The 13,926-nt window shown below is 37.3% G+C and overlaps 1 protein-coding gene across 9 annotated transcripts in view; it reads left to right on the top strand.

Moving 5' to 3' along the window:
• Positions 1–13,926, top strand: part of Pan3 (poly(A) specific ribonuclease subunit PAN3) — a 165,666-nt gene that overhangs the window by 132,890 nt on the left and 18,850 nt on the right. For 8 of the 9 annotated variants that reach the window (XM_029559617.1, XM_008825056.2, XM_029559615.1 and 5 more), the window contains 5 exons: positions 3,091–3,252; positions 3,462–3,578; positions 3,678–3,779; positions 8,072–8,237; positions 9,607–9,697. In XM_029559617.1, coding sequence (XP_029415477.1) covers positions 3,091–3,252; positions 3,462–3,578; positions 3,678–3,779; positions 8,072–8,237; positions 9,607–9,697 — 638 coding nt within the window. The remainder of the gene's footprint in view (positions 1–3,090; positions 3,253–3,461; positions 3,579–3,677; positions 3,780–8,071; positions 8,238–9,606; positions 9,698–13,926) is intronic. The other variant, XM_008825062.3, reaches the window with a different exon arrangement.

Here is a 13,926-nt window from a genome sequence, read left to right as displayed (position 1 = left end):
TTTTCTTTTCTTTTCTTTTCTTTTCTTTTCTTTTCTTTTCTTTTCTTTTCTTTTCTTTTCTTGTTGAAACAGTCTTATTTTTACTGTAGGCTTGCCTGGAACTCATTACGTAGCTCAGGCTGGCCTTGAATTTTCAATCTTTGTTCCTTGGCCTCCTGAGTCCTGAGAACCAGCCATAGGCCAGATGCTCAGATATAGCCAGTATCAGAGCATTAATACTCAGAGTACAACCAATAATTTTCTCCACTTTGACTTAAAGTTTTAACCCAAGTTGTGCAAGTTTTAATAGCTATCACATGCGATTAAACCCCTTGAATTGTCCCTAGCTGAAACAGTCAGACTTGGAAGATGGCATTTTATGGAGACCATTTTCTCTGCACACTTGTTACATTCCCTTGGGACAGAGGTGAGATTGGACGTGAAGGGAAGATGTGGAGACAGCCCAAAACAACATTGGGCTTCTCTTCAAAACTTCTCAAAGTGAAAGGAGAAAAAGTTCTCATCCAAGAGGTAGCCAGGAGCTGTGTGTTCAAAGGGAGCTCTGGCTCAAGAGAGGCTGCCTGCAAGCTAGGGACCCATTGATCACAGGTTTCTCAGAACTGCTCACCTGATGTAATGTGTTCTCTGTCTCTGTCTCCATCTCTCTCTGTCTGTCTGTCTCTCTCAGGGTCTCATGTAGTCCAGGCTGACCTTGAACTCACTATGTAGCCGTCAGTGACTTTGAACTGCTGATCCTCCAGCCTTTACTTCAAGAGTGCCAGGATTACTCGGGTACCACCAAGACCAGTTAATTGGCACGCTGGGCATTCAACCCAGGCTTAGGACATATTAGGCAAATAACTCTCCCAGTTGAGCTGCACCCTCAGCCCCACACCCATGTTCTCTTACTCGTGTGTGTGTGTGTGTGTGTGTGTGTGCGTGCGTGCGTGTGTGTGCGTGTGTGCGTGCGCACCCATGGGTGCACACAGAGGAGAGAGAGTGGCCATGCTCAGGATTATAGTTCAGAAAGTTTGTTCACGCTGGGTTTCGGAGAAGGGCTGAAGGGAAACAAGGCTGGAGACCAATGTAAAGGCATGGTTATCTGAAATGGAGTTGGGCAGTGGAGAGGGAGAGAAGAAATGAGTCAGAGAGGCATTTCAGATGTTGAATGGGTAAGATCTGGTGGGACTAGAGTACAAGAGGTGAAAGGAAGAGTGTAGCTTGATTCTCAGCTTTCTGCCTTGAGCAAATGAGAAGAACCATCTGATGAGGCAGGAGTATTGTAGGGGAAGCAGCTTCTCAGGAAGTCCCAGGGTTTTTTAGGAGTGCTTCCACTGTGGGCATGTTGAATCTGATGTCTAGGAGGAGCAAACAGCTGGGTGCATGAGCCTGGAACTCTAAAGAGAAATCTAAGCCAAGATACAGTCAGGAGTAGTCAGTCTGCTGTGAGTAGATTGATGTGAATGTAAAATGATGTAGGAAGAAGGGCTCAGAAAGAGCCCCAAGGAGCCTTCCATTTAAGAAATTGCTTTATGCAGATTCTAAGAAATGAGACTGGCCAGAGATGCAGGAGGAAAACTAGGGAAGGTAGAGCCAGAGTGTGAGAGGAGAAGATCTTCAAAAGCACAAACGCACAGCAGTGCAGCATGGTGCTGGTGGGACATGGTGTTTTTATTTGAATTTAACATGTTTTGTGTCCCAGGATGTTCTCAGAGAATGGCAGAAGGGTTTTCAGTGAGTTCACATGTGAGCGGGAACTGAGGACATAGAGCCAATGAGTACATAAAGTTAAAATATTTGGGGGGAAGTGAAGTCTGGGGGAAAGGTAGAGATGGAGGGGAGACTATGTTTAGGATAATTACTGTTTATTTGTTGGTTATGGTTGAGATTGTTCAAATGCTCATGGAACTAGTCTTTTTTTTAAATGAGCTATTTATAATTTTTATTTTATGTGTATGAATGTATTGCATGCTTGTGTGTTAAGTGCACTTGTGCCGTGCAATGCATGTGGAGGTCAGAAGAGGGCATTAGATTCCCTGGAACTGGAGCTGTGGATAGTTGTTAGCCACCATGTGGGTGATGAAAACTGAACCCAGTTCCTCTGCAGTAGCAGTCAGTGCTCTTAATCATGAAACCATCTCTCTAGCCTCATAGAGAAACTATTTTAAGATTATTAGCCCTTATAATTCTTTTATTTTTTCCCCCAACATATGCGTGTATTGCCTGCATGTAGGTAAGTGCACCCATGTCATGCCGTGCCCGCAGAGGACAGAAGAGGCTGTGATCCCCTGGCAGAGTTCTTACAGCATTCATCAAGGTATTTCATTTTTTTTTTCCCAACATATGCGTGTATTGCCTGCATGTAGGTAAGTGCACCCATGTCATGCCGTGCCCGCAGAGGACAGAAGAGGCTGTCGGATCCCCTGGGACTGGAGTTACGGACAATTGTTAGCTGCCATGTGGGTGCTGGGATTTGAACCTGGGTCTTCTGCACGAATAACCAGTGTTCTTAACCACTGAGCCATCTCTCCAGCTCCATTGTAGCCCACTTTGAACACTTTACTTGTATTTACTTGAGCCAGAGTTTGGTTTTTAAGAGTTTTGATGCCATTTGTCACATCTTATAGGTACACACATGCATACACATGTATATATGTGAGCATACTTCCCAATTTAATGTGACTTATTTCATATTTCTTTATGCTTAAATGATAATTCGTATCTAAGTATATGTTTTATAAAATGTCAAAAGAAGCAAACTACCTTGATTTTTATTCATACTAGAATAAAGAAATGTTTAATGTATTTAGTAACTTCATTTCTAATAATTATTTCTGAAAAACAGAAAAGTACTATGCTGTAAAGACACAGAAAATAATTTTGAGTGTATGAACTTTAGTTGTTCTTCAGTTGCTTTTTGATACACGTTCTTACTGATACTGAAATTGAAATCATAGATTGTTTTTTATAATTGTTATGGATCTAGCACTTTTGTATAGTACAAGTCTGTTGTGATTTGTAAATGGATTGTAGATTTGATTAATTCTTTATTACTATGAGAGATTTATGAATGCCTATAATTAAAAATGATTTTTCTGTGACTTATTCTAGCAGTCCCCACAGAAGTTGACAGCTACCATAGCCTATTCCCTCTAGAACCACTGCCACCCCCCAACCGGATACAGAAATCAAGTAATTTTGGATATATTACATCTTGTTACAAAGCTGTAAATAGCAAAGATGATCTGCCATATTGCCTTCGGAGGATACATGGTAAGGAAGATAAAATTTCTTTTTTCAGAATTATGCTACTTAGGCTAAGATTATTCAGTCTTTTCTGTAACTGAGTTATTTAATGTATAAATTTAAAGGATAATAGGGTGGTTTTTTTTCCATTTGGTTATTAGTACCATATTATCTTTATTCTTCATATTTATCAAGAACTGTCACAGTTCATCATAGTAGAAAATTTTCTTTTTCAGGTTTTCGTCTGGTTAACACAAAGTGCATGGTATTGGTTGATATGTGGAAAAAAATTCAACACTCAAATATTGTAACCCTGCGTGAAGTATTTACCACAAAAGCATTTGCGGAGCCTTGTACGTAAATTGTGCTATTATTGTCCCGCTGCCGACGAGCTTCATTATCTGTTATCTAGAGCTGTATTTCAGTAATGAGTGTTTCTGTTTTGTTTTAAGCTCTTGTGTTTGCGTATGATTTCCATGCTGGAGGAGAAACTATGATGAGCAGACACTTTAATGACCCTAATGCTGATGCCTATTTCACAAAGAGAAAGTGGGGTAAGAAAAAGAGTCAAGCAGACTATATTTTGATATATACTTTTGCTCTGTAGAAGAGTAGTTTCCTGTTAAAATGCATACTTTTATCCTTGTTGTCATTCATTTTAAATACCCTGATTGCATTTTTAGAAGATGTATCTCAGAGCTGGTCATGGTGGAGCACACCTTTAATCCCAGCACTCAGGAGGCAGAGGCCTGGTCTGTGTAGGAGTTCCAGGTCAGCTGGGGCTACAGGGTCTGGGTTTGATCCGCAACAAGTTAGGAACTGTGTTTGTGTATATTTAACTGAGGACTATGAAAGATTTAGTTACCTAATATTTGAAGTACCTGGGGATGTGTTAAATTTTTTGCTTTGTGAATAAAGATGATTTCGAAAATTCATAAATGAAAAATAAAAACTATTTTTTGTAGTTTCAAAGCCACTGCCCAAATGTTAGAAGCCTCTGGTCTCTTCCTAGTTTAAATTTTTTTTTTCTCCCTTTGCATTGTTTTATTTTTGTCATTTTATACATATTGTATCTTTTGTTTATCCTGAACATTTCTTCTCTAGTTTTGTATTCTCTAAACATAATTTCGATTCTTAGAGTCTAGTGTGATTATATGATCATTTATGTGATTACTGCCCCAAAGGTATGCTTTTGTTTTTTAAATATCAAATCAGTTTCTATAGTAGCCTTGTTTAAACATGGGATAATTTCTTTCTTTTTCTGCCCCCTCCTAATTTTTTGCTTTATAATCATTTTGTAATTCAAATATTTCAAAGAATCTAAAATGTTTAAATTATAATCTAATGCATGCTTATTTAAAGAGCAAACGATTTCATAGAAATAGAAATCTACTTTGTGATGTTATAATAATTTATTTGGGAACAATCTCATTTTGTGATGTAGAACCAAGAAAGAAGCATCACATTCTTTACTATGGTCTTTTTATTTATTTGTTTGTTTGTTTTGGTCTTTTTGAGACAGGGTCTCCCTGTAGCCCCAGCTGGCCTGAACTCAGTCTGTAGACCAGGCTGGCCTTGAATTCACAGAGATCCTCCTACCTCTGCCTCCCCAGTGCTGGGATTAAAGGCATGCACCACCCAGTTCCTCTTTTACTATGGCTTTTAATCTTAAGGTTTTCTTGACCACATAACCTATAGAAATTACAGGGGTAGGGAAAGAATTAAGGCCACATTCAGATTGTGACTCTTTTAAATACCCCATTAGATAAAAGTATATAACTTCTGTTTACTTACAACTTTGCTTTCTGCATTCTGACAGTTGAAAGAAGAAAGTTGTGGTTGCATGATTGTTTCACATTAAAAACTTGGTCATGCAGTGTGGTCACTTTTTTCCTTTTGTCATGTCATCTGTAGACATGTGCACAATTTTGTGGAAGAGGATGTGGTATAACTTTTCCTAAAGATGAATATGGTAGTTGTTCAAGTTTATTTTTAGTAACAACACCTGTGAAGTGACTGTTGGCTTTAATTTATAGCTGATTTTAACCTCAACACTGTTGACATTTGGACTTCATAGTTATTTTTGTGGAGGCTTTTCTATATTGCAGATTGTTTAAACAGTTATAAACCTGCCTACTGGGTACTCCTCTGCTTCAGCTCTGATACTGCTATATATAACAAGACATGGCCAAATATTCCCTGTTGAGAATTATTCTTTCATAGCATCTTTCCAGGTTGCTGGGGTTTTGTTTGTTTGTTTGTTTTTTAATATTTATTGAGGCTGAAGAGATGGCTCAGCGGTTAAGAGTACACACTGGCTGCTCTTCCAGAGGACCCGTATTTGATTCCCAGTACCCACATGGCAGCTAACAACCATCCATAACTCCAGTTCTAGGGAATCTAGCATCCATGAGCACACATGGTACACTTACATACATACATCCAGTTCTAGGAAATCTAGCATCCATGAGCACACATGGTACACTTACATACATGCAGGCAAAACATACACATAAAATAAATCCATAAAAATTAAAAATTATTTTATTATTAATACTTTGAGAATTTCATACAGTATATTTTGATCATATTCAAACCCCTTCCCTCATCTCCCCACAGATCTCTTCCCCACTTCTCTGTTCCCTCTACTTCATGTTCTCCTTCCCTCCTCTGCCCTGCCAGAACCTGTAGTCCAATTTGTGTTCCCCAAATGCTCTTGGATGTGGGTCCTTCCCTTTGGAAGTAGCCTACTTGGGGTCATACCCTTAAAGAAAACTGATTCTCCTTTTCCCAGCAGCTGTCAGTAGCCAACAGCACCTCAGCTAGGGGTGAGGCTTCAAGAACACCTCTCCCTCCTTTCTGGGATTTTGTTTGGTCACAGCTTGTTCAGGTCTTGTGGGCTCACTATGTAGTCCAGCTTGGCCTGGAACTCACCGAGATCTCCCTGCCTGAGTCCTGGGATTGAAAGAGTACACCACCAAACTTAGTGTCACTATTTTTTCCAGTTTTTTTTTTTTTTTAAAGAATCCGTAGTTATTTTGTTCTTGTATTGAATAATAATACAAGAACAATACAATCAATATTTACATGTTTCTTAGAATCAGTCATTTTTCTAGTATTTTAAACTGTTGTAATTTCCCTAAACAAACCATACATACATGAATATCTATTATTTTTTTCTTACTTTATGATTATTACTTTTAGCAAATTCTTTTTTAAAAAATCACATTATAAGAGGTACAGTAATATAGAAGATGGAAATGATGTGTTATATAGAAATTGATGATTAAATAAATTAAAGTGGGTGAAATATTAGAATTAAATCTGATAGAAAAAGTGTTGGCTTTAAGTCCTCTTTTTCTAGCTAAGTGTGGTCACTCCTGTAATCCTAGCACTTAGGAGACTGAGGCAGCAGGATTGCCACAAGTGTGAGGCCAGCCTGGGCTACAGAGTCTACCCAAGAAAATAGAGGAAAGCCAAACTGGTACTCCTTTTCCTTATTTCCATGGTAACGACATAGTTTTACTTAAACTTTTTTTTTTCTTAATGGTAATTGTGGGTTGAGTTGATACCCTGACTTTGTGCATGCGTGTGCTCCACAACTGAGCTACATTGCTGGTTCCAGATCTTCATAGTCCTCTTTGACATTGTCTGGGCATGTGTGACTGGAGCTATTTTGGGGGTCATCCTAGATTGTAATAGAGTTGACATAAAGAGTATAGTATCTTGAGTTCTATACAAATTTAGAGGCTGACATACAGAGTATATCTTGAATTCTATACAGATTTAGAGGAACAATTTTATATATGCTTCTTGTTGGAAATTTTGTCACAAGGCATAATTACATGCTCACTACTTATTGATTGATTGGTTGGTTGGTTGGTTGGATGGATGGATGGATGGATGGATGGATGGATGGATGGTTGGTTGGTTTTTTGAGATAAAGTCTTGTTATGTAGCCCTGGCTGGCCTAGAGTTCTCTATGTAGACCAGCCTGGCCTCAGACCTTCAGCAGTCCTCCTGATTTACCTCCTGATTGCTGGGATTATAGACTGGAACTACCACACCTATCTTATAACTTTCTGTTTTATTATATTCATAATTATTTAGCTTTTGCTTTTATATTTGATTTACAGAAAGTTGGTTTATAACCATATATTTATAAGATTGTCAAAAAGCAATTTAGACGACTGGGACTAGAGCTCTTGATAGAGCAGTTGCCTAGTATGTGCAGGTACCTAGGTTAAATTCCCAGTACTGTAAACAAACACCCCCTCCCCAACCCAGAAAAGTTGCTAGGATAAAAATAATAACTTTTCATAGTAGATTATATCTGTATTTCATCCTTATACTTTATCAGTGACATTCAGTGTTTTGTGCTGATGTTTATTTGGATATGATATTCTATTTAACTGACATCTGCAGTAGATGAGTTTGTGCAGACTGGGGAAGACAAGCTTTAAATGCAAGTAAGTAGCAGTAGAGACTGTCTCCCAGGAGCCACTGAATAGACAACTCACATAAGCCTAAATAGTAACATAGGTTAGGATTACACTTAATTTAATCAGAATTTGTATTTGGTGTTAACAATAATGCTTTAAGCAATTTTCATTTCTTATTCAATTATTTGGTCAAAGAAAATAACATTTTAGTGAGACCTCTTTTACTTGTTTTTCACTCTAAACAACATAAAACATAATCTCCAATTTAGGAGCCCTTGGGCTTGTCTTTTAAATTCTTGCTAGCAAACTACAATTTTAAACACAGATATGTGCTATGAAAATACATGAAGTTTGTCAATTTTGGTTTGAGTATTTTAGTTATTTTTTATTTATTTGCTTTATAGGTCAACATGATGGACCATTGCCCAGGCAGCATGCTGGATTATTGCCAGAATCCCTCATTTGGGCATATATCGTCCAGCTGAGTTCTGCTTTGCGTACCATTCATACAGCAGGTTTGGCATGTCGTGTAATGGACCCAACAAAGATTCTGATAACTGGCAAAACAAGGTACTAGCACTTGGAGTTTGACTTCTTCATTGACAGTCTAATCCATGATAGAAAATGAAACATGATGATTTGTTTTAATTCTACCTTTGCATATATTTTATCCAGAAGGACTGTTGTGATTTTTACGTGCATTTCTATGTTTTAAAAACCTGTTGAATGGTTAATAAAAATGCCTGATTTATTAACTGCAAATCTTGACAAGGGTGAGGAAGTTTTATGAAAATAAAGGCAAAATATCAGTATAACTTTTTCATGTAGAACCATGGTCCTCATATTTCACCACAAGTCAGTCTCATATTGATCTCTACCTCTAGGGTTGTCTCATAAGTCTGCAGAGAATTTCCAGTTTTAAGAAGTTGCTAGATGATTGTTTTTGGTTTGGTCTTAAGTTTCAAGGATAATATAGTTAAGTAACATAGAACTTCACCTAACTTTTGAGATGCCATAGTTTTTGAGAATTATCTTGGGCAGCGTAACATAAAGAACTGAAGATATGAGTTGGACATGGTGGTTCACACCTGTTTTCTCATTACTTGGGAGGCCAAGGCAGGAGGATTGCCATGAGTTTAAGGCCAACCTGTACTACACAGAGAAACCCTGCCTCAAAACAGCAACAAAAACAAAAACTCCTGAAGATTTGGTACCAGGTGCCCTGGATCCATTTCTTGCTTTGTTACTTGTTTATATGACTTTAAAGAAGCTATTTAACTTTACTGGTCTCAAGTACTGTTCCTCATATTCCTTATTTTTAGAGTACGTTTCATAAATTCATTGAGATTTGGATGAGTTAATAGATGTAAAATACTTAGAACAAGCTGGGTGAGGTGGTGCACACCTGTAGTCCCAGCACTTGGGAGGCAGAAGCAGGCGGATCTCTGTGAGTTCAAGGCCAGCCTGGTCTACATAGTGAGTTCCAGGCCAGCTGGGGCTACAGGGAGACCCTGCTTCAAAAAGACCAAAAAAAAAATAAAAATAAAAAATATACTTAGAAGAGTGCCTTCTGTATCCTTAGCAAGTGTTAGGAAGGAAGTAATTTTCTTTCATGAATAACTAAGTAGTCTGATGTGATAAAAAGAGAGACTGGCTTGTTAATTAAATGTATTGTCCTGGTTATTAGCTGCTAAATTTTATAACTGGAGTCCTACCATTTGATGTTCTGAGCCTTACTTTTATTATTTCTGAAATGATTGGTGGATTATGTGGTTTTGTGGGGAGGGAGGATGGAGATGGAAGTTTATAGTAATTACTATTTTTAGGTCTTTTCCTAATATTAGAGGAAATGTTAAATATCCATTAGTATATAATAAGTTAAATATAATTATCCTTATATTTATAATATCTTTATATTTAAATTTTCTGATCCTTAAAGGTTGCGAGTAAATTGTGTTGGAGTTTTTGATGTTTTAACATTTGATAACAGTCAAAATAATAATCCCTTGGCATTAATGGCTCAATACCAGGTGAGTGAGATTAGTACAGTTACTTAAACCTTTTTTAAAATAAAGTTTACTTTGAGAGTATTTTCAGTTTTGTGGGGGCGTTTCTTTGTTTGTTTGTTTTGGGGAGGGGGCATCTTTTTGAGACAGGGTCTCCCTATAGCTCCAGCTGGCCTGGAACTCACTATGTAGACTAGGCTGACCTTGAACTCACAGAGATCCACAAACCTCTGCCTTGGGAGTGCTGGAATTAAAGGTGTGTACCACCATACCCCGCGAGTATTTCAGTTTTTTTCAGTCTCAACCTCAGTTTATTCTTGAATAGTCTCTATTTCTTAGCCTTTGTGATTAGAGTCCTTACAGATTGGAATATACAGAATGAATGCCATCATTAAAAACTCCAGCTATTTAAAATGGAAATGTATTTATATGATTAGGAAACTCAGAACAAAGACATTAATTAAAATGAATGGATTCTATCAAATGACACCACTTATTTCATTTCCTCAGACCTTTTAGTTTTTACCTTTAGAATATGTGTCCCACTACCAATTATTTTCAAAGGGTTGCCATTAGATTAACTGTTTTCTACTTTCCTTTGTTATGTTAAAGCTTGTTACTTCTTGGATATTGCCAGAATTTCCTTATTCTCTAACTTTATTCTTTCGTTATTGATTAAGCTCTACAGTGTTTTTAGTGATTTTGTCAGCTTCTTATTCATTATTAATATACTATCTTGTAGAAATAAAGAAGCTGTCCCTGGGGCTGGGGTGTAGCTTGGTAGTAGAGCTGTTGCGTAGCATGCTCCAGGCTCTGTTTCATCTCTGGTACTGCAAAAAACAACACAACAACAAAAAACTTGCCCTTGTTAGGAAGCATTAAGAATAGATGTTTCACTCTGTTGACTCTATAAGTAACCTGGGCATTTAGAGTAAACAGTTCCTGTCATCCAGTTTGTATTGCAGTGCTTCACATTGGCATACGTAGCTATCATTTTAGGACAAATTGAGTTCTTTGTGTAAGATGTTATGTTTGTTTATGTTTGGATACTTTGAGGTTTGGTGCAAGGCAAAATATTTTATTTTCATCACATGAAAAGATACCTTCTCATTGCCCTTCTCTTTTCAACTTTTGCTTAATAGTTCAAAAGAAGATTTTAGTTTACTAGAGTATAAGACAGAATTTTAGAACAGAAAGGAAGGAAATGACAGGATAAGAAATAGAGTCTAAGGCAGTGTTCAGTATTCTGACTCGCACACCCACCAATCTCTTGCTACTGAGCCATAGGCCATGCTGTCATGTGACAGGTATTCTTGTGCATATTTATATGCATGCTGTTCATGTCTCTCTTCCCCTTGGCTGTGCCTGACTAACCCCAACAACAGCCAGGCTGCCTTGATTGATAGTGGTATCTAGTGTGCAGTGTGGGAAAGAATTTTGACTGATATCCCACCCTACCACCATACACACATGCAGCAGCTTTCTTCCATCTAAGGGGGCTTTATTCTTTTTTTTAAAAAAAAAATTTATTATTATTTTTATTTTATGTGAATGAGTGTATTGCCTCCATGTGTGTAAGTGCACCAGTGTCATACTGTGCCCATGGAGATCAGAAGAAGGCATCGAACCCCCTGGCACTAGAGTTATGGATTGACAGATTTTAGTCACCATGTAGGTGCTGGGAATTGAACCCAGGTCCTCTGCAAGAGCAGCCAGTGATCTTAACCGCTGAGCCATCTCTCCAGCCCTGTTCTTTCTTTTTGTGGAGTGATATTTCATAATGACTTTTTTCCTTCTGTCTTATATTCATGGGTAAGGAGCCCTAATTTTTCTCCATTTTTGTGCTTCTAAAAATGACCCATTACCTAGGAATGGCAGTTCATGCCTCCAATCCCCCAACTAGGGAGGAGGTTAGGCAGGAAGATAATGAGTTTGGGTTCAGCCTGGGAGACCTGGTAAGAGCTTGTCTCTTGAAATGTGACTGAATCTTAACCACTAAAATATTAGTCTGTATATGCCTAAGAAAATTAATAATATTGAAAATCTGTGTTATGTCCTACCAAATTTGAATAATATTTAGAGTCAGTGACAACAGGAATCTAGAAAACTTGTTCACATTTAAAAATTAAAACTCAGGCCTTGTAGAATATAATGAACTTTTTAAAATTGAGGTTGGATTAGGGAACCATGTGCATAGCCCTAGGTTCAATCTCCATTACTTAAAATAAACTTAACAATATAAATTAAATCTAGTTTGTTTTTGTTTTCTGTATCACAGCAGTAGTCTACCCTTTTTTGTGGAAATACAAACTGTTTTTCTTTGTTATTTGATTGTATAGTACTGTATAATTATAATAAGACTCTTGAAAAGGGGGCGGAAAATGACCCCTGAGTTCCAAACAACCAACTTTTTTTTACAAGCTTAGGGCAGTCTAAGTCAGAAACTGACTTCATTTATACTCTGTCAACTTCCAACCAATTGCCACTTTCTTTTTATTTTTTAGCAAAATGGATATATTAGACTTGTTTTCTGGTTTGTATTTTATGGTTTTTTGTTTGTATATGTGTAGTTTTTCATATAGATTATTACAGTAAGGCATAGAAGAGAATTAAAGATTGTCCCAGAGGGGCAGTATGATTTTTACAGAGAAGAGGGCATATGAGAAAGGAGTGCATTATTTCTTGTAGTCTATTTTTCATAGTCTGTTTCAGACACGTGACTAGAGACTGACTTTCAGTAAATTGGACATAAGTAGAGCCATAGATAGAATCAGAGAAAAATCAAGAAATCAAGAATCAGGAAGAAACTGAAAATGAGTTGGGGGGAAAGCCTCCTGAATGCAACAAATGGGGGGAAAACCAGATGGAGGTAAGAAGTACAATAACAAATGGAAAGTTATGTAGCTGGAAAATAAGGAAAGAAGAGTTCCTAAGTTTTTAATGTTAAACTTTCTTAAGAAAGACTATTAATCTATTTTATTAAAAAGATAAATTCTAATCTAATCTGGATTGTGTCATATGTCTATATTATTTCTGAAAGTGGATGTTTCTACTTTGAGTCAATTTTAGAGAGGGGTATATTCAAAATAGATGTTCTATCTTTTCTAAACCTATAAAGTTCTTCAGCTGTGTTGGACATTTGTTTTTTCCATTCATTTAGGGAATAATAAGATATTCTGGGTGGGAGACATTATGGCTTCAAATGAGGGTAGTGCCAAACTGAAAAGTTTTCCTATTTCGAGAGTTGGGAAACTTTCTTACTGTTAATACATACTGCCCAAATATTTGATTAATAACCACCTTCAGTTTACTGTCCTCCCTCTGTGCCCAACTGGCATGAGTCCTGGACATCTCTTGTGACAAATTCAAAGGTATTTTGTAAATTTAGTCAGGTTTTCTCCTCATCATAGAATCTCATTTTTAATGTGTCAGATCCCCAAATAGTTTGGGGCAAATTTTTAACTTTGAACATTTGAAAGTTGTTTTAGTAATTGAGTTTGGCTTATGCTTTGTTTAGGTAAAATTGCCATCTATTGCTAAAATTTTGCTCATGATTAATACCTGGTTTCCCAAATATGCCAATTACAGACATTCCGCAAAACTTGGTTCTCAACCCTGACTGTATTATGAGAGTCTCTTGCGAGAACTTTGAAAAGTACCAGTATTGATAGGGCCGCTGAGATGGCTCAGTGGGTAAAGGCACTTGTTTTCAAGCCTGATGACCCTAGTTCAATCCCCAGATCTCACAGTGGAAGGAAAGAACTGACTTCTAGAAGTTGTCCACTGATGTGCACACATGGCACATGCTTAGTCCCTTCCCTGATAATAAAGAATGTAAAAAAAGTTTTAAAAACCAAAGTACCAGTACCTAGACCTTCCCAGATGGATAATGCCAAACCTAGAGTGAGGAACAGGGCCCCCACTAAGTGATGTTTTTGTTTGATTTGTGTTTAAGCTCTTTGGACAGTTTTAATGTATGGCTATGTTTGAGAACGCCTGTGTTAAGCCAGTATTCAGTAACTTTGACATGCATGTATTAGTTGAGATCAGGTCATAGCTTTTTTAAAGATTTACAGAAATCTTCAGAAGGAAATTACTTCAAATGCATCTCTTAGAGCAACCTCATTCTTCTAGGCATGTAATGGTTAAAGGGCTACTATGGGTGAATATTCTGCTTATAGGAGTTGTAATAGGTGCTTGAAAAATCCTTCCTTGAAGGAAAACCTCACAAAATCAAAGAATTACAGGGTTTA

This window comes from Nannospalax galili, unplaced genomic scaffold (assembly GCF_000622305.1).
Source record: "Nannospalax galili isolate Female #2095 unplaced genomic scaffold, S.galili_v1.0 scaffold768, whole genome shotgun sequence".
Classification (NCBI taxonomy): Eukaryota; Metazoa; Chordata; class Mammalia; order Rodentia; family Spalacidae; genus Nannospalax; species Nannospalax galili.
This window is presented reverse-complemented; position numbering and strand designations above follow the sequence as displayed.